The sequence below is a fragment of the Spea bombifrons genome, chromosome 8 (genome assembly GCF_027358695.1).
Source record: "Spea bombifrons isolate aSpeBom1 chromosome 8, aSpeBom1.2.pri, whole genome shotgun sequence".
Classification (NCBI taxonomy): Eukaryota; Metazoa; Chordata; class Amphibia; order Anura; family Pelobatidae; genus Spea; species Spea bombifrons.
Window position 1 is genome coordinate 15,633,785 of NC_071094.1, and position 25,585 is coordinate 15,659,369.

The following is a 25,585-nucleotide window of genomic DNA, read 5'->3' on the forward strand; positions in this document are numbered from 1 at the left end:
CGCCGAGTGGTTGCCGGGGATCCGGGACATGTGGTCACCCTAGCCCGTGGCACTCTCGATGAGCGGCATCTGGGGCGGACCGCCGCTCGCTAGGTACGCTACTGCTGTTACTTGTTCCCATGCTGCACTTCCTTCCAGGATCAGGACTTCTCGGGGTTCATCTATGACCCAGTTGTGTGTTATGCCAAGTCCTAAAGGACCCTCTATGCAGAGTCAGGTCAGTGGCCAGATGGGTGTTTCCATCGATGACAGCCCCTTTTCCTCTGAAGATTGAGCCCCGGAGTAGTCCATGACCGTTAGGACTTTGTTGTGCCAACCTTCCCGGTGGGCACAACAAAGTCCTAACGGTCATGGACTACTCCGGGGCTCAATCTTCAGAGGAAAAGGGGCTGTCATCGATGGAAACACCCATCTGGCCGCTTCACCCAAACCACTAGCGTACACAGACTGAATGTACAGACCAGGATGTACACAGACTGACTACATGGGAGTAAATAGGAACAACAACGGAGAAAATCAGAATCGAGTGCCAGGCCAAACTCAGTCAGAAATCACAGGACGGGAGGCTAAATCCAGGGTGAGTAGACCTGAGACTGAGTCAAAACAAAGCCGAGGTCGAGCCGGGTAACGGTCAAAATGCAAGCCAAAGTCCAAAAACACCAAGACGACACCAAAACAAAGTAAAGGCTCGCTTACTCAACGATTGGGTGTTGTGGGGTAAAAGCCAGGGGTTTAAATACTCTTTATATTTGGCACTAAATGTGAAATTGAGAAAAACCTACAAACACAATGGTGGTGCCCATACAAGATACCAAAAACATGACAACCGTGGAATATGTCACCAGTTTCCTTTCTTCAGCAGAGAGGAAATGCAGTGTGGGAACGAGTAACAGATATGTGTATAACAGGGTTAACAAGCCAAGGTCGTGGGACGGGACACAGACAGGATAATCCAGGTTGGAAGCCAAAGATCAAAAGCTGGGTGGTCAAGCAGGTGCAAGTAAGGATAAGAAGTTGTAACAATGACTCAAGGGGAATTATGACTGTACAAACACAGACACTATAGCTTGGTAACACTCAAGCATGGAATGAAGGGAGAGCAGAGTTTTTATAGGGCTTTAGTTAACTAACTTCCTCAGAGTAGGATTGGCCAGGTATGTCTTTTCCAGTATCCCAACCAATGAGGACACTCCTGGGAAAGTTGGACACAATCATCTACCAGCTGCAGTTTAGTAACTCCACTACATGTTGAGTCTGTGGTACTCTAGGCCACAAATGTAACCTATTCCACAACTCTGCTGCCGAATGCTGCATATGTGTAACCAGAGGCCAGGGTATATACTAGTATGACATTTTTTCCTGCTGTAAAGACTCTAATTTAATTAGCCCTTGGTCTCCTCTTAGATTCAGGAGCTATATACCTACCACATACATATTTAAATTTCCTCGCTGTGCTAGCCTCTACCACCTTTTCTGGTAAGCTGTTCTCCTTATGTACAATCCTCTTAGTAAAATAAAACATCCCTCCATTTCATCTAAGCCTCTGATCTTGTAGCCACTTGCAGCAACACTTGTTCCATCTGAAAAGCCACCAAACAATTTGCACCAGTCTTGCTTAATCAAAATATTTATATACCGTATTTGCTCGATTATAAGACACGGTTTTTTTCAGAGCAAATGCTCTGAAAAATAACCATCGTCTTATATTCGAGGTTGTCTTCTTATCAGACCTCAAATAAAGGTCTGACTAGAAGACTAAGATCCAGATCCCCAGCAGCGCTGCAGGGGTCCTCCTCTCCGGCAGCCGGTGGAGGTCCGTGCGATGCGAGCAGACAACCTTGGCTGCTGCCCGGGCTTCTATGATGGAGCACCGGCGTCACATGACCACCCATGCTCATTCATAGAAGCCCCAGTCAAGGGGGGTAAGTTAGGGGAGGGTAAGAGTGGCATATGGGGGTATAAGGGCTTTCTGGAGGCAGAGTGGCATATAGGGGGTTAAAAAGAATATCAGGGAGGCAGAGTGGCATATAGGGGGATAAAAGAAATAGAGAGGCAGAGTGGCATATAGGGGGTTAAAAGAATATCAGGGAGGCAGACTGGCATATATGGGGTTAAAAGAAATATCAGGGAGACAGAGAGCATATAGGGGGTTAAAAGAAATATCAGGGAGGCAGAGTGGCATATAGCGGGTTAAAAAGAATAGCAGGGAGGCAGAGTGGTATATAGGGGGTTAAAAGGAATATCAGAGTGGCATATAGAGGTGTATAAGGCATATCTGGGGGGCAGAATGGCAAATAGTGGGTCAGGAGGCATACCAGGGAGACAGAGTGGCATATAGGAGGGTATAAGGCATTTCTGGGGGCAGAGTGGCAAATAAGGGGGTATAAGGCATTTCTGGGGGCAGATGTGCATAACTGGGGGCAGGTTGGCAAAAAAAAAGGAACTAAAAACAAAAAAATCTTTTCTCAATCATAGTTTTTATTAAATATAAAAAAATAGTTTACATGTGAATTTGAAATTATTCTAGCCTTGGTGCCCGAATAATTATAATTTTAATAAAGACAGGAGGCGAGTATTTTGCATATCTTCCTTTACTCTCACCAACAGCAGCAAAGAAAGAGTTAATAACACAAGTGAAAACAACCAATAGAAACAGTACACAGGTGGTATATAAACCCCTTAACTATCTTCCTCTTCCTCTTTCGTCCGCTGTGAACCGGAACTGAAGAACGCAGCAAACAGTCTAGCAACGTAAAACCGAACCCAACACTCGAACTGGAACCAAAGTCAAGAGCAAGGCAACAATGCACTCCAACTGGGAAACAGAACCGCTGACACGGAGACGGTATCAAGCTGAAACAAAGAGAGACATAACAGAACCAAATTCTTCACAAACATGGTAAAACACAGTAGAACGAGCATCACTGACACTGTCATCACAAATCATCAAACGCAACGGCGCAGACAAAACCCCCCAAAAAAACGAATTCAAACCTGGCCTACTTACCCAGAGTGTACACCTATCCATCGGGAGGGCAGGGAGGGAAAATACTCGCCTCCTGTCTTTATTAAAATTATAATTATTCGGGCACCAAGGCTAGAATAATTTCAAATTTTAAGGCAAGACAGGAGGCTTCCTATTTTGCATTTTTAACGCCGGAAACCAACGCCATTGCCCCTGAAGAAACTGGGCGAAATAAAATGCCCGAAAGGTGGAGGCACGGGACCAATCTGCCGCCGCAGAATATCCACTAAAGCTCCACCAGCCCAAAGGGCACAGGAGGCCGCAGCCCCCCCTGATGGAAAGAGCACCGATGCTCTTGTAGGAGAAGAAAACAGCCTTGAAAGGTTTCACAAAGGAGAGGAGTTGAGATGTCAAGACCGGACTTATCGACGTCGTGCGTGACAGATAAGTCCTGACACACCTGGCGACACATATTTGGGTCGTCTAGAAAAACAGCTAGAATACAGATGAGAACAACTCAGGGTAGAATAGAGACAGCATGAGCATCCAAAGCGCTAACATCCAAAACCCTACAAAATGATGAGACAACAGTCGGAGGGAGAGCGAATCGGTGTCTGGCCATCCCGAAGGAAATCTAACATGACAGCTACTTCCCACAGAGAACCGTAGTGTGGCGCCGGAGGACGGGATAAACGAATACCACGCAAAAGGTGGCAGACTAAGGGAGCCAAGGGGATCCATGTGCCGTCCCAAACTCCAAGGAGCCCAGCTGTCCGGTATGATATACTGGTACCTGGAGCCTAAGATTTGCGGAGCAAGGACTGAGCCGCCTCCAATAGGCCCAAGACCGTTCGGGGTCCCCTGAAATCATCCATACCACCAGGAGGAGATGTCTTTCCAGGATGTGCAGATGAACCTGGACCTCCGGGGATAGTCAGGGGATAGTACAGAGATGGGATCTCCAGAGGATCCTGGGCAGATACCTGCAGCAGGGCTGGAAACCACGGCTGAGCATGCCACGGGGGGGGGGTCACCAGAACCAAAGACCCCCCGTCCCAACACAGGTGATGGATGACCCTCGAAATGACCGTCAGGCGATTCGTCCTGGATGCATATAGGTCCAGATGCAAGACCTGACTGAGAAGTCTCCAGTCGCTCGCATCCCACCAGTGTCTGGAGAACCCGTCCGCCAAGAGAACCTCAGCACCCGGGAGGTATCCTGCCTGCAGAGTATGCTGCACGCAAGGCAAAAGTCGAAAAACATCCTTTGTTACCTCTGAGGTACTTGGACCGAGAACCCCCTAAGCGACATGTTGTCTAAGAAGCCTAAGAAGAGAAAGCGGCTTGGGACTAGTTTGGATTTGAGAGAATTGACCAGAAACCCTAGTTGGTGAAGGGTCTGCACCACGAAATCAGTCTGGACGAGCAGGGTCTTCCGGCAGCTAGAGAAGAGCAGAATGCCTAGATAGACTATACACCTGATACCTCTGGACCTGAAGAGAGCCATGACCGGCCTCAGGAGCTCTGTAAGGCACCAAGGGGCTGAACTTAGGCCGAAGGGAAGGGCCTTGAACTGCCATACCTGCCTGCCCCAGCGAAACTGAAGAAATCGCCCGGAATCTGGGTGAATCGAGACGAAGAGAAAGCGTCCGAGAGGTCTAACTGAGTAAACCAATGACCTCCCAACATAAGGTCTCAGAAGAGACGGATCCCTTCCGTATTGAAGTGGCAATAAACGAAAGCATTGAGAGCCTGTAGACTGATCACTGGGTGGAAGTCCCCGGTGCATTAGCGTACTAGGAAAAAGGAGCCGAGGAAACCGATTGATCCGTTTGCCCACTGGATAGCCCCCTTGTTGCGTAAGGTGCGGAGTTCTGCTTCCGCAAGGCCTGATCGGTAATGCCCTCCGAGATGTGGGCGGTCAGCGTACGTGAAAGGGGGGAGAGCTGAAAAACTATTTGGAAAACCTGTACCGTTAGGGGGATCCAACGAAATCCACACCCAGTCGTGGAAAAAGATATATGGCCCGTAACCCAAGGAAGGGAAAGAAGGACAAGAAACATTCGGACTTACCGAAAACGGAGCGTCCCCTGGGAAATCTGGAAGCGCCTCTACTGTCTCCGCGTGGGTTGAAGGCCCCCTGTTGGAACGGAGTCCTGTAGGGCATCTGGTTCTGAGGGAAATACCGGGAGCCTTGGGATGAACAGCTGGTGGCCCGGCGGTCGACCAGCCCTCCCAGAAAAACGAGGGCCAGTCTGAAAGACCTTCCCCATTGACAGTTTGGCCTTATTCCATGATGTCATCTAGGATACGTGGCGGTTTGATTCCTTGACAAATGTGTCTCCAAACAGTAAGCGGCTGCTCCTAGGTCTTTAGGGCCCAATTCCGCCAACCTGGGATCCATGAGGAGTAAAGCCGCTCTGCAACGTTCAGAAGCGATTGAAACTGTTGCATTTCCCAACAGGCATACCACACGAAGTGCCCAATCTCAGATAGTCTTGGGATAAAGCGTGCCATACGTCCACTATAGATAATGGGTCATGCAAAGGAGTGTCAGAGGGTTTTGGGCATTTGGCAGGTACCTAACCCTTGCCGACTGAAACACTACTGCCCTTCCAAGGCCGTTTGGAGCCGGACGCCTCTCCTTCAGATTTCTCAGATTCTGACTCTGATGGTATTGCCTCTGGTCTGGAGGGAGCAGGAGGCTGCCCTTGGGGCAAATTGGCAGACGGTTTAGAGAAAAAGGATTCCACTGTGTTAGAAAACTTTGCCCCTAACCAGGCCATAAAGGCTTCCTGGGATGTCACAGTATCCTGAGACATTAGGTCTGTACAAGGTAGGTGATGAGAACAGGAACACGGCAGGGACCAAACAGGCAGTCCTCTAACGTCAATGTCAAGGCCCAGACTGCAGGGCTGGGCAGGTTTATAAAGGCTGTCTTGATCATGAAATCAACTGCAGCTGGACCTGATGATCAGTCAGAGTGGTTCTGAGTGGCAAGGGCGGCCACTAGTGGCTGGAAACGTAAAATGAGTAGCAGCAAGTTTAAATAAGTCCATACAGGGAAGGGTGAACGTTACACTGATGTGATCACCTTAGAGGCAAATCGTATGAGTGAAATCTGGGTGCCAGGACTGGCCTCTGGGGTGTGCAACCTGTGATCTATGCCTGCAGTTTGGAGTTTCTATAAATTATTTATTTGATCTATACCTCCAGTGCTACGTTTGCTTGTGATTTTTCAGTTGCTCTATACATGCAATGGTGTGATTCCATGTGGTGATTATTTGATCTATACCTGAACTACATGTAGGGGTAAAGAGATCTAGCACAGTGATGGCACAGTGATGGAAAGGACAAGAGGCACAGTCTTGGGGGGGTTAAACCACAAAGGGGTGGGGCACAAGGGGTGGGGCCAAGGGGCATCAAAACTGCTCAGAACTGAATCCGCTTACTCCCTGATTGAGAACTGAAACACAGGTCTGTAAAAACAGAAATCACGCCCCCACCACAGGCGGGTAAGAGTAGGGGAGAAGGTAAGAGTAGTGGAGAAAGGGGGGTAATAGATTGGAAACAAGAAGAGAGATAATAAGAAAATGGGGAGAGAGAGAGATCATAATGAGAGATAAAGGAAAGAGAAAGAGAGAAGGGGGAGATAATGAGAAAGAGAAGAGACCGTAGCAGCATCAGCACATGGGTTCTATCTTAGAAACCACCAAACATTTTGCAGCCATCCTTCTTAATCTAAATGGCCATGTTAGTCCAGTAGTGTAAGCTGGGGAAATTTTCCCGCATATCTTCCATAATGTCTGGCTCTGATCCTTCACTGACTGCTATTAAGGCATCTTTGAATTCCTGCTCAGGATCTGAAAACATCCCACCACTAGCCACCACTGTAATGGATCTCTGTACCCCAAATGGGTATGTGCGCTTCCTCCTCTACTCCTCTACTTTTTATCTACCTTCCCCTCAAGAAACATCTTCCAAGACTTGAGGGTAAAAATCAGGACCTCAGTTTAATTGGAAACACACCAGTATTTAAACAGTACAAGGGTTAATTTACATGCAATAGCAAAACAAAACACATGTAGTTCTCAGGCCCTCCTTTGCACACTGCTCAATATCTGCACTCTGCCCAATATCTGCACTCTGCCCCACCTCAGCCTAGGAGGTTGCTATTGTAGTCCATGGGGAAGATCGTAAACACAGGCAGTTCCATGACTTCTGGCTGAAACCAGCTAAAAATTGGTGGATATCAGTTGGTACTGTCTGTCCTATAAGTTCTGACCCAATGGGGAGTAAAACACATATAAAACCCCATCCCAACATTCAGGTACCCCAAATCTGTGTCTGAGCTCCACAGTCTTTAGAGTCTCTTAGTACCAGGGGAAAGAAGTAGTCCCAACGGACCCCTTCCTCAAAAAGAACCCCTCAAAAAGAACCCCTTCCAAAGCCATGGCCTTTAGTCTGTAGGGAGGAAGCTGGCCCCTAGACCCCCCAAGAAGCCCAGGGCTCGGATGCTTCTGTGACACCATCTATGTAAAAATTGCTTATTCTTGCCTTATCTGCCACTATGTCTGGGTATGTTATGAAAGTGTGGGTATGTTAGTGTGTTTGGGTATGTAAGTGTGTGTGTTAGTTATTGGATGTGGGGGTGTGTGTGGTAGTGTGAGTGTTTGGGTGTGGCTTTTAGAGTGATTGCTTCTCCCCATGTCAGGCTCTGGACCCGCCTCTGTCTGCGATGCTGTCATATAATATCTCAGGACCACAAGCTTGGCTTGTTAAGCACCTTATATGGTGGCGTCAGCACCTTGTAATAGCATTTGTAGTTAATTTGTGTCCGTAAGTTGATGTTGCTGGCTTCAACTTACTTATTTTTAACTACTTTAGTATAGAGCCAATCTTATCGTAATATTTAATGTATTATATTAACTAGTGATATGCTGGGATGTAATGCTATGGTAATGTCCCTGATTAATTTCCAGGTTATTATTTGGATATGCCGTACTGTATGCTAACTGTACTCCTTCCTACATTGATTTTATATATATATATATATATATATATATATATATATGTATTATACATATATATGTTTATGTATGTGTGTGTGTATATATATATATATATATATATTTATATATATATATATATATATATATATATATATATACATACACATGCACATACCGATCAGCCATTACATTATGACCGCCTGCCTAATATTGTGTAGGTCCCCATTTGGCGGCCAAAACAGTCCTAACTCGTCTAGGCATCTAGACATCACAGTTCCTCTGCCCGCTTGTCCTCTTCCCATAGTGCATCCTGGTGTCATGCCAGGCCACCTTCTACCATTCCTCAGTGGTCCAATTCTCAAGCTCACCCGCTCATTGTAGGCGCTTTCCGCAGTGGACAGGGGTCAGCATGGGCATCCTGACTGGTCTGCGGTTATGCAGCCTCACATGCTACAAACTGCAATGCACTGTGTGTTCTGATACCTTTCTATCAAAACCAGTATTAAGTTTTTCAGCAATTTGAGCTACAGTAGCTCGTCCTTGGATTTTACCACATGGGCCAGCCTTGGTGTCTCGTGTACATCAATGGGCCTTTACCGTCCATGACCCTGTCACCGGTTCACCCCTTTTCCTTCCTTGGACCACTTTTGATACTGACCACTGCAGCCCGGGAACACCCCAAAAGAGCTGCAGTTTTGGAGATGCTCTGACCCAGTCGTTAAGCCATCACAATTTGGTCCTTGTGAAGGTAGCTCGGATCCTTATGCTTGCTAAAACTAGAGGTCAAAAGTTTGGATGTAATGTAAGGAAGTTTTTCCTTATCGAAAATCTAAGACAAGACCAAGGACTGATTAAAAGCAGAGTCTTTAGATGAGGAAAAATGGGGATACTAGATGGGCCAAATGGCTATTCTTTACTGTCTTTACTGTTTATATACATGTCTGTTGTATACTGTTGCCCAACCAAAGTGTTTCTGTGCTGCCCTGTTACCAGCTGTGTTTCTGCTGTGTTCCAACTGTCTACATGTAGTGCCACCCCCCCCCCGTCCCTTGGCTCTCCAAGTCTGGTGTTCTCACTCATTTCATTAGACCTAGGTTTGCAAGTGCATGTGAAGGCTGTTTGCTGCAATTTTAAATATCAAGAAAAATATTTTTATTTATTTATTTTGTCATTTTATACTTATTTGACCATGCAATATTATTACTTATACCTTTAAAAAAAAAATATTAGATGATTTTCAGTATGTTAAAAAAATACTTAAATCTACTCATTCACTTCATATTTTGTCCCATGATGCAAAATTCAGCTCAAATATTTTAACAGTAAAAAGATGAAATTCTGTTGAGAAAAAAAACAGTATATGGGTATTTTGAGAACCTTTCCCAGGATTTACTGTTAAACATATTGGGAAACATGTTGAAAATGTCCCATCCTCTTATAGGTAAGAATTATGGCTGACCTCCAGCACTCAGATATTAAATTACCTTGCCAAACCTTGGTTGCTCATGTCTAACATCAATTCTCCAGCCCCGGGCATGCAAGATAGCCATTTGCCATATTGAGTGAGAGACAGTCTCTTCCACAAGGAGCTAAAATGTAGTCCTACTTGGCACCCTGCCATCATATGGAAGATATACTCTCACTTTGTGTTCTAGTAGGTACCAGCAGATGCACCTTTAAGTCACCTTTAAGTGTACCTGCTGTAAGTGAGCCCTTTTTCCAAGGACCGAAAAAGGTTAAAAAGAAAAGCTTATCTATGAAAGGGTGCTAGCTACCTTTGTTTACCATCAAACTACATTCAATTAATGTTTGTAGTTGGTTGTAGTGATGGTAAGCGTACCTTCCCTAATTTAAGAATTTGTCTGTAACAGATCAATTATATTTTTTGTTTCTTGATTTCTGACATTTTATATAATTCTTTATAGGAAATGTGAGATATAATGAAGCTATGGGGTATCCCATGGTACAGCAGTGGAGAGTTCGCAGCAATTTGTACAAAGTGAAACTCAGCTCCATCACATTGTCGGCAGGTTAGTCCTCTCCTGATTCTTATCATTACTGAGAACTAGTACTTATTAATATTAATAGTACTTATTAATATGCATGTTCTTTTTTATAACTTGATTAACTAGCTAGGTGTTCAATTCTATTAACTGCAGATAATACTTAGATCAGTGGATTTGTTTAGTTTAAAATATTGCCTGGCTATTACTTTAGTCCCATCATCCTCTACAAACTGTCTGTCCGAACAGCTAAAGAGCATTTCAACCTATGTAAGGTTCTAGAAATACAGTATTTGCTTGAATATAAGACAAGTTTTTTTCAGAGCAAATTCTATTATATCAAGGTCGTCTTATAATCTCAGGTAGAGGTCTGACTATAAGACTAAGATTCAGTTGGGGCTTCTATGACAGAGCATCGGTGTGACATGACCTTCCGGTGCTCAGTCATAGAAGCCCCGGCGGAAGTCTGGGGATGCATTGGTAAGTCTGGGGGGGGGCAGAGTGGCATATAGGTGGGTAAACAGTATATCTGGGGGGGCAGAGTGGCAAATAGGGGGGTATAAGCCATTTCTGGGTGGGTGGCAAGCCTGGGGGCAGATGTGCATAACTGTGGGCAGGTTGGCAAATAAAAGTAAATAAAAACAAAAAATAATAATATTTCGCAATCATAGTTTTTATTAAATATGAAAAAATAGTTTACATGTGAATTAATATTTACTAGTAAAACTTTTTTCCTATAGAGTAGTCTTATATTCAGGCTTTTTCTTTTTTCCTAAATTAATAGTCAAATTTTGGGGGTCGTCTTATAATCGATCAAATATGGTATCTTTCGGTCTGCAGAAATCAAAGGGTTCTAATGGTGAGGATTAGAACACAGGTTTTTCTTGACCCTTCCCCGGCTCATGTCCCAGGAGGTCCCTTGAGAACTAGTCCCACAAATAATAACACCAGACACTAGCAGGATTGGAGTTTGAAAAGGCATTTATTTAGAAATGTTGCGACATAACCTTTATTTTGCATACTTTGTATAGCTAGTTTATTCTTGTAACATATATTCGATACAACCAAACATTTTCACGCATCTACCCAAAACTTCTGAAAAATGTGCATAACTGACCCAAAAGGGGTTTCCTTTCATGAGCCAACATTGGCAACACTGCCCCCACCGAATACCACCAGCCTTCTGAAAGGCTGTGAGTCAGGCAGGGCAGAATCACCATAAACCTCCACTTTTTGCAAGGGAGGGTGCCAACTAACGTCTAACATAACTTGCTACTCTCAGCAGACGTTGTCAAACTCCTCCCAGGTACACCTCCGCCACAGGCAATATCCTTGGTACCCTACAAACCAAGCCCCCTCCTCACCTCAAACACCCTTTCCAATCCTGCCCTGACCCCTAAAGACCACATATACATACCCACAGCGTTCAAGAGTACGCCAAACAATTGCACTTACAGTGTTCCAAGGCACAGTTTTGGATGGCTGTGCAATAAAGCCCAAATGTTCCAGAGTCCACACAACGTCCAAAGAAGTCTCATAAAAGTAATAAAATTCATTCGAAGATCTATCTCTCTCTCAACGCACTTCGCCTTCGGCTTCCTCAGGAGAAATTAGAGATGTATTCCGTATGTGTCCGTGATGGATTTTAAACTTTTCTGATCGTCGACTATTTCCGGATTCCTGACGTCACCTCGTAGGACGCAGGGCGGGGCCATCCCGGCGTCACCTCGTTCCGTGCGGCGCCCACCCATCTTTCAATTCTATATGCTCGAGAGATGTTGGACGGAGATGTTTCAGGTAGGTGGAGTGTCTCGAATTCCGTAATGTTCCCAACGCGAGAAATCGCATATTGTCCAGAACAGTTATCAAGACGTACGGGACAGAAAAGCCAGACAGAACGGAGTAGAAGAATGAAAACTGAAAATAGACTAATAATAAAGTGCATTTTTTTCTCTCATAATAAAGTGCATTATTCTTCTCTAGTCTTGTGATTCTCTTTCATTTCTCAAATGTGAACTATGTATATAACTGATAATAAAGTACGTTTTTTCTAATCTTATGATTCTCTTTCCTTTCTCAAATGTGAATCATGTATATAATCAAGAGAATATATATTCATCTCTTAAGAATGTATCTATGTTTATAAATTCACCCGATGTGATTTTTAATATAAATAGGGATTTCATATTGAGGTAATAAAGAAGGAGGCCAGGAAAAGATCTATATATCTATATATCTTTATCTAAAAGATCTATTTATCTTTATATAAAGGATATATTTTTCCCCATGAATTAATTATTTTTAAAGAGATATATGTATATATATATATATAAATGTATGTAGGTTCCAATTAATCCATAAATGCTAGGATATCCAATTCTGTATTAAGACCATCTTTTTTATGTGTCTGAAACTTATATATCTACTGCGTTTCTTTTTTAGATAATGTATGTTTTATATTGCCCCCTTGCCAATGTGGAATTGCAATATCTATGCAAATTACTTTGAATTCAGGAAGAGAGAAAGTGGCACAATTGTTACAATGTCTAGGAACACTGTGTTTTTAGCTTTTATTTCGTATTCCTCCCAGGTGCTCAAGGCCTCTGACCTTAAACTCCCTGGAGGTACGACCAATATATTGTGCCCCGCATTTGCATTCAAGTAAATATATAACATTAGTGATATTGCAGTGAATAAAATGTTTGATTTTATATTCCTTTTTTGTATTAGTGCATCTAAAACTAGTAGTTTTCTTTTTTTGTAAATGGCAGGTTTTACAAAGTTTGCATTTGCCGCATCTATGGAACCCTGGAGTCCTCTGGGATAAAAAATGGGGTTCTAAGCTTTCCTTAATTTTTGGTAAGGCGCTGGGGCTAAAATAGATTTTACATTTTCAGTTTTCCTATATATAATATTAGGTTGACTAGGTAGATGGTCTTTAAGAACATTGTCCTGTTTCAGGATAGGCCAGCATTTATTGATAGCTTGCGAACGCCTTATTGTTATATTTTGTTCAAAAGAGAAAGAGAAGTTCTTATTTATTCTAGATTTTTTTATTATTATTCAAAAAGTCTTGTGGATAATTTTTTTCAGCAAATTTAGTAAATAAAAGTTGACTTTGAGTACAAAAATCTTTTTCCCCTGTGCAATTTCTGCGTATATGTGCTGCCTGATTTTTTGGGATATTTCTTAACCAGTTTGGATGGTGGCAACTAGAGTAATCAATGAATCCATTTCCGTCTGTTGGTTTGAAAAATGTTCTAGAATGTACTTCGTCCTCACATATATACAGTGTGAGATCCAATAAATTGATTTCTCTTTTATTTATACATGAAGTGAAATGTAAATTATGTTGGTTCTGATTTACATGTGTTATAAACTGATTAAGGCTGTCCTCAGATCCTTTCCAAATGATGAGGATATCATCTGTATATCGACGCCAGAGGACCAGATTTGCACAGAAAGGGTTGTTAGACCAGATGTTATCTTCTTCCCAATCTGCTACATACAAATTGGCATAACTCGGCGCAAATCTGGTCCCCATGGCCGTCCCACATAACCGTAAATAAAAATTGTCTTCAAATGAAAAATATTCATAAGAATATAGCTACCCCCCCGGAAAGACCCATTATCAGTGGGATTAATTCACTTATGAGTAATACCTCTCAATATGTCGACACATATCTTCAAAAATATGTACCCTTAGTCCCCTCATATGTACGGGACACCAAGCATATCCTCAACATCTTAAAAGACATCAAATGGTCTCCGGAATATATTTGGGCCACAATTGATGTGGCATCCCTCTATACAGTTATCCCTCATGAGCAAGGTGTCACGACCACTAACACGATAGCGCACACCGCAGGAGTTATTCTGCCCGGAAACCAATCACCAAAGGAAACCCTTAGTGACAGGGAGCTGGGACTTAGATGATCCCAACAGTGAGGAGGCTCTCGAAGAGAGAGAGATCAATAGAAAAAGAGGGTGCCGTGGGGGGCGAAAATTATGGAGAAGGAATGAGAGGACGCCTGTGGAACCAATAGGCATTTTTAATTTATCCTCACATATTTTACTACAGGATGAAATTAGACTTCTAAATAGGGGTTTGAAATTTGCACCAAACAGGAATAACTCTTTCCATGGATTTATAGATGTACAAAAATTTTCCAGACGTTTAACCTTAAAAAAAATTTTTTTAAACAATCCTTTAATACATACTGATATACCTGTCTGTACAGAATTTAAACATACTATTGTAACGGGTTCACCAAGAGAGCTGTAGTAACTCCCAGAGATCACCCACATGTATCCTCCTGTTGTCCCCGGAATCACTTCCAGCACCAGTCAGCATGCGCACCTTGGAACCCTGCTATGTGTACCCAATAAGTAGACACAACTACCTTGAACTGAGTACAGCAGGAATGAACAGTTTATTGTTGTAAAATATAGACTGATATAGCCACAGAACCTCATTAACATAAATCAACATTGATAAACAGGTACATGTAGACAACCCAACCTTTAATCCCCTTTAGCTACTGAATATCTCTTTGGTAGCCATCCTGTTAATGGGATTAATTAAACAATGGAGTTCCTGCCTGTTTGGCAGCCAGGCTGGAGCCATCTCTGAGTACCTTGGGCCCCTGTATGACAGCTCATTCTGTCACATATCTCCCCTTTTAAACAGAAGACTGAACTGGGGCCAGACCCCAACCGGGTCTGCATCCAGTTCAGTCGTGGAGCACAGCTCCATCGCTCCTAGAGTTGTGGATGAAGGGGCTGGCAAAGGGCACCTGTCCCACTAACCAGTCCAGGGGTGCGCTTAGAGACTGGGGAGTTTGGGTCCCAGATGAGGACAACAGTCCCACTCGCCAGGGCAGGGAGACAGGGTCCATAATCTGCGGGTAGCAGGCTTGCTTTCAGTCCTCTCCAGGGGCCCAGTGAGTGATCTCCTTTTTCTGGGGGAGACTGACGTCTGATAAGGCCCCACATGGTTTGACTCCAAAGTCAGTCTGTATATCTGGACCACCACTGCCAGCCACAAATTGGTGCTCCTCAAAACAATTTAACAAAGGACCAGTACTCACCCAGCCGCACTCTGCTTCTCTCAAATAGTGTAACTGCCGCTGGGGAGAAGGGCCAAATGTGCCTTCTCCCTGGAGTGCTCTCAGCCGCTGGGGAGAAAACAGAGAGGCTGGGGTCCCTTCCATATGGGGTTCTGGGCTGACTGCTCGGCACCTCTGGGGAGTGCAGGTGGCGACCATAGTCCAATCCACCTGCATGGTACAAATGTTTGTATGATCCTCGGCGAGGGGAGGAAAGCCACATGCATCCCCTGCTGTATACTCCATCTGCTGGGGAGAGATGTCGATCTGCCTCTCTCCCATTGCGAACACTTCTGCTGGGGATACAGGATCCATAGAAATCACTGCCTCTGGGCAACATTGGGGGGGTAAAGCCAATGGAGCTGGGGTCACAGAGGAGAGCGGGCAGAGGCCATATCACGGTGAACCCGTGAGCCAAACAGGTAGCTGGTTCCTAGTCGCAGATGGCAACCACAAAGTCCGAGGCGAGGTACAAAAAGGATAATCCAGAAACTAGGTCAGGTCACACGCAATGGTCAAGGCAGGCAGCAAGGAACGTAGGTCAAAATCAGAAGGAAAGGTCTGGTACACGAGTAGAATCAATCAGGAACGCTTAGGTACAGAGGCAATAATCAGCTTATACTTGAGCAATGATTTCTCAGTGGAAGGGGCTTTTATTGTTTGAATTTGGCGCCAAAATGACGTCATACGGAGAGACGTCTATGCAACTTCTACGGAGCCGGCGTCTATCTGCAGCAGCAGGGAGTAGACGCGTCCCCATGGTAACCTGAGAACGCGTCCTCCTCCCTGCTGGTCTCTGCTGGCAACGGAGGGGGCGTGCCTGCACGCAGCCTCTGCTCGTGTCTGTGTCGGCGAGCAGAGGCTGAGAGGAAACCCGACGCTGTGTTCTGCCGTCGCTGGAGCCGGGGAGAGGGTGAGTAGATTTATGACAGGCCAGCGGCACTATGCCCCGAGGGCAGCGCTTCATCTGCATTTGTAAAATCCAGGGGCACCACCAACTCTGTGGCTGCCTGACCGGACCCTCCTTGGTTACTGCGGTCAGGCTTGGGAACAAGTGGAAGGGGTGGGCAGAGGCCAGCAGCGCTCTGCCTCGAAGCCAGCAGTTCAGCTGGGAGATCTGGCTGGGACATGCAGGGGGGGTCTTGGTCAGTTTCTGTGCCATATTGCGGGGAATAGGGCAAAGTGTCTGGGGTGAGGGAAGGGAGTGGGCAGAGGCCAGTTGCGCTCTGCTCAGATGTTTGTGCTTCTGGTGGGGGCACAATACTCACAGGATCCACTGGAGCACACTGCTGAGCACGGTCAAAGAGTTCTCGGTAGGCCTGCTCCAGGAACCATTCTTGGTAAACCAAATAATCAAAATCAGCCCACAAGTCGGGCAGGTAACAGGGCACATCTGTGAGAATCCCTTCCCTGAAATCCCGAATCTCCTCGCACCGATATTTCGATGGGCTCCCAAATTCTCGGTCCTCTTGTAGGCTTTCCATTATCAATCCCGGGCCGCCAAAGTCATCGCCCTCTGGCATGTAGTCATCCTTCAGCTCTGGACACCACTGCACGGCCTGCCAATACAGGACCCGGTATCCACAATCCACAGTCATTTCAAGTGGAAGCAACTTCTCCAACTCAGCCACCAAGTCCTCTTGAGGCTGCTCTCCCAGGTACTGCATTCGCCAATCTAGTTGTAGCACGTACCATTCCTTGGAGGATGGGAGGACTATTCCCCGGACACCCTGGTCCACTCCGAGAGCCTCCATCCAGGCATTTATGTAACTGGCGACTCTGCTGTGCACCAACACGTCCTGTAGTGCCGGAACCATCTTTGGCTTGCTGCTGGTATACCCACTGGTACTCCGCTGGGACGTTTGCAAGGAGGATCCCGCCGCTGCCGCCAATGTAACGGGTTCACCAAGAGAGCTGTAGTAACTCCCAGAGATCACCCACATGTATCCTCCTGTTGTCCCCGGAATCACTTCCAGCACCAGTCAGCATGCGCACCTTGGAACCCTGCTATGTGTACCCAATAAGTAGACACAACTACCTTGAACTGAGTACAGCAGGAATGAACAGTTTATTGTTGTAAAACATAGACTGATATAGCCACAGAACTGAATTAACATTAATAAACATTGATAAACAGGTACATGTAGACAACCCAACCTTTAATCCCCTTTAGCTACTGAATATCCCCCTGGTAGCCATCCTGTTAATGGGATTAATTAAACAATGGAGTTCCTGCCTGTTTGGCAGCCAGGCTGGAGCCATCTCTGAGTACCTTGGGCCCCTGTATGACAGCTCATTCTGTCACAACTATGTTATCTAAAAAATCTCACTTCTACCCAGCTTACTGTAAATCACCAGCTATTGATATTTTCGAAAAATCGGTTATTGAAGAGATAGATAAATTGTCTAAAAAGAAAACCCATTATTCATCTAACAACCTAACTCCCAATGAAACTCTTGCTTTAAAAATTTTTAGAGCCAACAAAACCATAATAATAAAACCAGCTGATAAAGGAGGAGGTATGGTTCTAATGGACAGGCACCAGTATATTAATGAATGCTATAGACAATTGAATGATCCTCTTGTCTATAAAAAGCTTAAAGGTAATCCCATTAATGAAATGAAAAAGAGTTTAACTTATCTATTGGACTTAGGAAAACAGCAGGGCATTCTGAATAATAAGGAATACCAATTTTTGAACATATTACACCCACGTATACCAACCTTTTACATATTACCGAAAATTCATAAAAGTTTGACTAACCCCCCTGGCCGGCCAATAGTTTCTGGTATTGGGTCCCTCTCTGCTAATTTATCTCAATATGTTGATATATGTTTACAACCAGCAGTACTTAAAACGAAATCATATCTGAAAGACTCTATGATTCTTATAAATTTATTGAAAGAAATTGAATGGAGAGAAAACTATATATTAGTAACATGTGATGTTTCCTCTCTTTACACCAATATTAATCACGATAGAGGATGTAAGGCAGTAGAATTTTTTTTGGACCAAGACACTTCTATTCCTAAAACACAAATTAATTTTATTATCTCAGCAATTAAGTTGATATTGCAGAATAATTACTTTGTTTTTGAGGATATTTTTTTCTTGCAACAACAGGGTACGGCGATGGGTACTCGCTTCGCTCCCAGCTATGCGAATTTATTAATGGCGCATTGGGAAGAATCTTTTGTTTTTTCGCCACATAGCTGGGAGGCGAAGCTGATTACCTATCGTCGTTATATAGACGATATGTTTTTTATTTGGTCTGGTACTATAGAAGAACTCAATTTGTTCTTCTCTCATCTTAATAATAACAATTGGGGTATTAGCCTAACTATGGAACAAAGTGTTCAAGAAATTGCTTTTTTAGATCTTTTAATTTATGTTAATAATTCACAATTTCATACTAAAACATATTTCAAACAAGTAGATGTCAATAGTTACGTTTTATCAGAGCCGGCCTTAGGTGTTCTGGCGCCCTGTGCGGACTACTCCTCTGGCGCCCCCCCATCCCAAAAAAAGAAAGGAATAAAAACTTGTAACAAAACCCCAATCACTATATACTACGCCAAACATTGATGTGGTGTAGGTCTACCACTTCATTGTCTGGTTTAGTAGTAGGGATGCACCGAAACGAATTCTGGACTGAAACCGAAAGTGCAGCATTTACCTGGCCAAAACGGAATATGACCCCCCGACACCATAAAGAAATCTTTTATTTAAAGTAAGTAACACACCAAAATAGGACAAAACAATTAAATAACAATATTATATATATATAAATATATATAAAATATAAATATTTATAAATATATATAAATATATATATATATAAATATATATAAATATATATATGATTAACAGCAATCACATTCCTATCATGCCCAGGCATACCCAGATTCCAGGATGTACTCGCAGACTTGGCATGATAGGAGTATGATTGCCCTATCTACCCCTTCTCACTCCCTTCTGCCCTATCTACCCCTTCTCACTCCCTTCTCCCTATCTACCCCCTTTCCCCTGCCTCACTCCCTTCTCCCCATCTACCCCCTCCTAACTATCTACCCTTTCCCTCTTTGAAGTTCACTTACCTTTCAGGAGTCCTGCGGTGGGGGTGCAAGGCCTCTGCCTCCCAGCTCTGCCACTGTATGGAACAGTATAGAGTGATGGGAGTTATGATGTACTTTTAGAGCATAATTAGATCATGAAAAAGACATTGGAAATGGTACAGCATAACACCCATCACTCTCACACACTTACCAATCCACACATATACTAATCCACACATATACCAATCCACACATACACCAATCCACACGTATACCAATCCACACGTATACCAATCCACACACATACCAATCCACACATACACCAATCCACACGTATACCAATCCACACGTATACCAATCCACACGTATACCAATCCACATATACACCAATCCACACATATATACCAATCCACACACATACCAATCCACACATACTAATCCACACGTATACCAATCCACACGTATACCAATCCACACGTACACTAATCCACACGTACACTAATCCACACATATACCAATCCACACATATACAAATCCACACATATACCAATCCACACATATATACCAATCCACACACATATATACCAATCCACACACATATATACCAATCCACACATATATACCAATCCACAAATACACCAATTCACACATATACTCATGCACACATATACCAATCCACACATACTAATCCACACATACCAATCCACTCTCACTCTCACTGAATGCTTTCCTACCTTTCCTCTTTTCTCCTTACAGCTTCTTTTCCTCCTCTTCTTCAGTTCTTCTGTCCTCTCTGTCTTCTTCCGGGTCAGAGGACACGGACAGCGGTGGGCGCGGCTTCAGTGCTGTGCGCCGGGATCTGACAACAAACCCCGGCACACAGCAGCTGTTGCCGCGCGGATCACAAGGGAGCGATATCGGAGGTCTTTAACAGACCTCCGGCTCCCTTGAGCGATTTTAAGCCGGGTTCAAGGGAGATCCTTGAACCGGCTTAAAATCATTCAAGGGAGCCGGAGGTCTGTTAAAGACCTCCGATACCGCTCCCTTGCGAGCCTGCTCCTCCAGCGGCGGACATTACTGTCCGTCTCTGGAGGGGTGCCGGGTGCCCCCCTGATGAGCGGCACTCGGTGCGGACCGCCCCCCCCGCTAGGTACGCTACTGGCGGCAGCGGACCCCGCGGAAGCGGACCCCGCGGCGGCGCCCCCTGGAGTGTGGCGCCCTGTGCGGTCGCACAGGTCGCACACCCCAAAGGCCGGCCCTGCGTTTTATTTAACAGTGGACACTATAGTCCCTGGCTAACAGGTATTCCGAAGGGAGAACTAATAAGGGTTAAGCGAAATTGCACAAGTGAAGACACATTTAAACAACAGGCCAACAAAATTAAAAATGACTTCTTGGAAAAAGGGTATCCATTAGATTTATTAAATAAAACTGATGGAAGTTTCTAAGATTGAACAAAAAGACCTATTACAATCTAAAAGAATAAAAAGAACAAATAATAGTCAAGAAGATATACCTTTAGTTCTAAATTTTAATAAATGCCACTATGTTATGAAGAAAATAATTAAACGACATTGTCCTCTTTTATTGAAAGATAATGATTAACAAAAAATACTTCCAAAAAACCCTTAAAGTTATATTTAGAGGGGCACCTAATCTAAGCCGGGACTTAACTTCTAGTTACACTCGACCACTAAAGAATAATCAAAACGAACACTTCTTGAATAATTTTTTTAGATGTGGTTATTGCACCACATGTAGAGATACACATTCTAGAAATGGGGATGCAATCACTAATTTTACATCTAGTGTTACAAATAAGCAATACAGAATTAGACATTTAACCCCTTAAGGACAATGGGCGGTCCCTAAACCCATTGAAAACAATGCATTTTGAGCCCGTACATGTACGGGCTTTGTCATTAAGGGGTTAATAACATGCCACACCAAGGGGGTTATATACTTATTGCAATGCCCATGTGGCTTACAATACATTGGCCCGTTACACAAAAGATTAGATGAACACGTTAGAGGAATAAAAACAAATAAAACTAATCATCCTGTACCAATACACTTTTCCAGATACCACAATAGTGACCCAAAATGCCTTATATACATGGGAATCGAAATTGTCAAAAAAGACTGGAGAGGAGGTGATTACGTGAAAAAAATAGGACAGACAGAAATGAAGTGGGTTTTTGACCTCAAAACTTTAAACCCTAAAGGTTTAAATCAAGATTTTGATTTATTTAATTTTTTAGACTAGAGCATTTGTTAAAACATAATATCTTTTGCTCCTCTCTAATATATATATATATTTTCTTTTTTATAGGATTTATATTTGTACATTTATATTTTTGTAATTATATCTATACATTTTATATCCATATTTATAAAACTCTTTTATGGATATATGTTGTGGAGAAGAATTCATTAATTCTTATATGCTATACAGGTGTATGTTTTATATTTAATATTGTTTTATTATATTTATCTATATATATGTAATTTTGTATTCCTTGCTGTATTTTTGTATTTTTGTACATGTATTTATTATATACTATAAATATTTATATTTCTACATTTAATTTTATTTCCATTTACCCTATATATATATTTATATATGTATGTATTATAAAATAGAGGTCTAAAGAAATTATAATATTGCACTTTAAGATCAGTAAATATTTAAAATTTAATTTTAATTATCTTAATATTTAAGATGTTGGCAAATTAGAATCAATTCCACATTATATATATGCCTTTTGTATTAATGTATGGATGTATTTTTGACTGATTGTTTAATTTATTATGCACTGTATGAATTCATTATGTGTACTACTCTTATCTGGTCCAATTTAACCTGATACAATGTAATAAGAGCCAATTAACACGTCATAGAGAGATAGTTAACACTTGATACAATGTAACAAGAGTCAATTAACACGTCATAGAGACTGGATACAAAGTAACGAGAGACAATTAATACACCATATGTGAGATCAAGTATTTAAGGAGGGAGGAGAGAACCAACCAACACGTCACTGAAGAAGCCCGATTGGGTGAAACGCGTTTACGTGTTGGATTGCGTTGGATTACTCTGGATTGCGTCATCGCGCTCCACCTGAAAATCGTTTGCCTTGGAAAGGAATGGAGAAATTCAGACCCGCTACAGATTGTTATTTTAAATGTTAGCATGCTGCACTTTTTTTAATATTAAATATACATATATATTTATATATATATCCCTGCCTTTTTTATCTCTCGTATCGACTCGACCCGCATTTTTTGCTGTGTGGACGGTACAATACTCGAAGAAGCGATTCGGACAGGGCGTCCTGAAACAACTTGTTCGGTCGGGAACGGAGCTGAAACTCCTTTACTATAGAATTCAATAAGTTAGAGCAAACTTATTGCTCATCTTCATGTGAGTGAAACACTATACAAAAGATACACTTGATTCATATATATTTGCGGAAAGCACTATGATTTTTTGTTTCTTTTTTATCTTCATAAAACGAATGGAGACTGAAAAATCAATATAAGTATTGTTTTTCGTTTATTTCACATTATATTGTTAAGTAATTCACTGTCACAATTATAATAACAGGCGCAACACTTTATTATATTTTGGATAATATTAGGAATGAGTTGGGTGCAAGGGTATGAACAGCTGATACAGAAGAAGGAGCCAGTACAGCAACGCAAGATAGTAACGGACGAGATAATCAGAGAAGCCGGGTCAGCAACGGAGCGGGTAGTCCAACAAGCCGGGTCAGCAACGGAGCGGGTAGTCCAACAAGCCGGGTCAGCAACGGAGCGGGTACGGTACAAAATCGGCAGGCAAAGGATGGTCAGGCAAGCAAAAGGTCAAAAATCCAGAGATATCAAAAGCACAAACGTCAGGAATCAAAACTGCAACAAAGACCACAACAGGGTACCAGACAAAGCATATCCGGGGTATTTAAAACCGGCGCCAAAATAACAAGCTCCGCCTCCCAGCCCGTGACCCAATAGCACTGGAGGATCTTCCAGAGCCCCGCCTTTGAGGCAGACTGGCCGTTCCCCCTACAGGACAAGCAGGAGGAATAGCGGAAGACCGCGCACGGGTAAGTACCAGATGCTGGGAGTCACTGCTTCGTCGGGCAATACGATGGCCGGCAGAAGCAAGACTCCCAGCTCCGGTCCTCCGTCCCCGATGCCGGTGCTCGGACTCCCGACCACGCGCATCGGAGGGATTAACGGGATCTCCAGGAGACCGCCGCGCGCGAGCAGTTTTCTGCATGCATGCGTGCGTGCGTGCGGCAACGAAGGGGTGCAAGGAAGCCGCCGCCGCGCGCGAGCAGTCTTCTGCTCGCGTGCGTGCGGCAACGAAGGGGTGAGTGTGACACAAGGTATACACGCCATTAATAAAGTATTACAGAAAGATGTATAAATAAACCCTTTACAAAATACGTTCATTTTAGATTGTATCAAATTTATCTTGAAGCACAATTTATTTTTCATTTGAGGACAATTTTTATTTATGGTTATGTGGGACGGCCATGGGGACCAGATTTGCGCCGAGTTATGCCAATTTGTATGTAGCAGATTGGGAAGAAGATAACATCTGGTCTAACAACCCTTTCGGCGCAAATCTGGTCCTCTGGCGTCGATATAGTTTAGCTGTGATCTTCTCCATCGTGATGACCGACCAGATGTTTGACTGATTTCGGTGTGAGTGGGAGGGACACCCTTCCATCTCATAGCTAAAGCTTTTTTGATAGCAGCACATTCTCTGGCTGTGAGCAGTCATATGGGACGTCTGTATGTCCATATTCAACAGGGCTATATGAGGAGCGGGAGGTAGCGACACCTAGGGCAGTGGATAGATCGCAGAAAAATGCTTCCCATATAGGGTGAACCAGCGGGCAAGACCACCAAGCGTGTAGATATGTGCCAACTTCACCGCAGCCTCGGAAGCATGTGGCGTCACATCCTGGATGTAGTCGAGAGAGGCGCACAGGGGATAGGTACCAATGTGCCATAACTTTATAGGAGCGTTCTTTTATGATCGTGTTGGTAGTGATTTGATGCGTGTTGGTCCCCGCCTTATTCCAACCATCATCTGTCCACACTTCCTGGAGGTCGTCATGCCAGCGCGCTATGTACGATGGGGGTGCGCTGTAGGCAGTGGCTAGAAGGTGAGTGTAATGCAAGGAAATAGAGTTCTTCAGTCTCTTTCGGGTCAGAAATCGATTTTCAAAGCGGGTTAGGGGAGAGACAGCTGCTACCCGGTGCTGAGATTGAATGAAGTGTCTTATTTGGAGGTACCGGAACCGTTCACATGAGGGGATGTTCTTGCGATCCTGTAATTCCGAGAAAGAGGGTATGTACCCTCTGATAACTATCGCCCCCAGCCATTCGAGGCCCTCCCTCATCCACCACCCAAATCTCCTGGCATCCATACCCTCTGGAAAGAGAGGGTTGAACAATATTGGCGTCAAATGGGACAATTAAGTTGTAACTGTGTTCTACAAGAATGAAAGATAATATAAAAACAGGGTACTTAGCTTTTTAACCCTTCTATTCATTCATCGGAACACATATGGGGTAGCTTCCCAAAGGACTCTTCCTTCAAAAAGCCCTTTATAACAGATATGTGGAAAAAACAGAACACATTCTGGGGATACAGCTTTAAAAGTACTGTTTACTTTTTTTATTTTGTTTTACTGTTTATATTTTGTTAGCTTATGTTTCTTGATGCATTATAACTAGTCCCTGATGAAGTCAGCATATGACGAAACGCGTTGGACTTAGGCCATTAAAAATGCTTAATGCTTTAAGAAACTATTGTAAATAAAGAGCTTTTGGAAGATACCCTGCCTGCCATTCGTTTGTATCCAGCAGATGACCGGTTTTTAAAACTTTGAGATGGTTTTAAAAGTTCCAGCAAACCTCCAGGATTCCTAAGATACAGGCTATCTTAAAGGCGCAGTACCTACTACAATCTTGTGAGTGTGGCACAACTAGTGGGGGCTGTTTTAAACCTTTTAAACGTTATTGCACCATTTGTGGTTTTTATTCTTTTTACAGAGTACTTTTAAAGCTGTATCCCCAGAATTTGTTCCGTCAAACGGGACACCTGACCCTTGAGAGCGAACTTGTATCTGGATTTCCGCCACAAAGAGTAGGACGCCTTCATGGTGGATAAAGCTATCGTGGCAGGTAGCTTGGTTTGTTCTGTCCATAAGCATAGTTGAAGCTGGCGTTGGGAAATGCAGCTACGTTCTAGGTCGACCCAAGGCAAAACTCCATCCAGGAAAGACCAGGCTTCCAATTGCGAAAGCCTAGCAGAGAGGTAGTAAAGGCGTAGACATGGAACCGATAGGCCACCTCTGTCCTTGGGTAAATATATAGTGCGTCGATTTATCCTCGCCCTCTTGCCATCCCAGATGTAT

At 43.6% G+C, this 25,585-nt stretch overlaps 1 protein-coding gene across 1 annotated transcript in view; it reads left to right on the top strand.

The window, feature by feature from the left end:
• ASTN2 (astrotactin 2) overlaps positions 1 to 25,585 on the top strand; it is a 715,352-nt gene that overhangs the window by 336,534 nt on the left and 353,233 nt on the right. Inside the window, exon 13 of the mRNA XM_053473898.1 lies at positions 9,903 to 10,007. Coding sequence (XP_053329873.1) covers positions 9,903 to 10,007 — 105 coding nt within the window. The remainder of the gene's footprint in view (positions 1 to 9,902; positions 10,008 to 25,585) is intronic.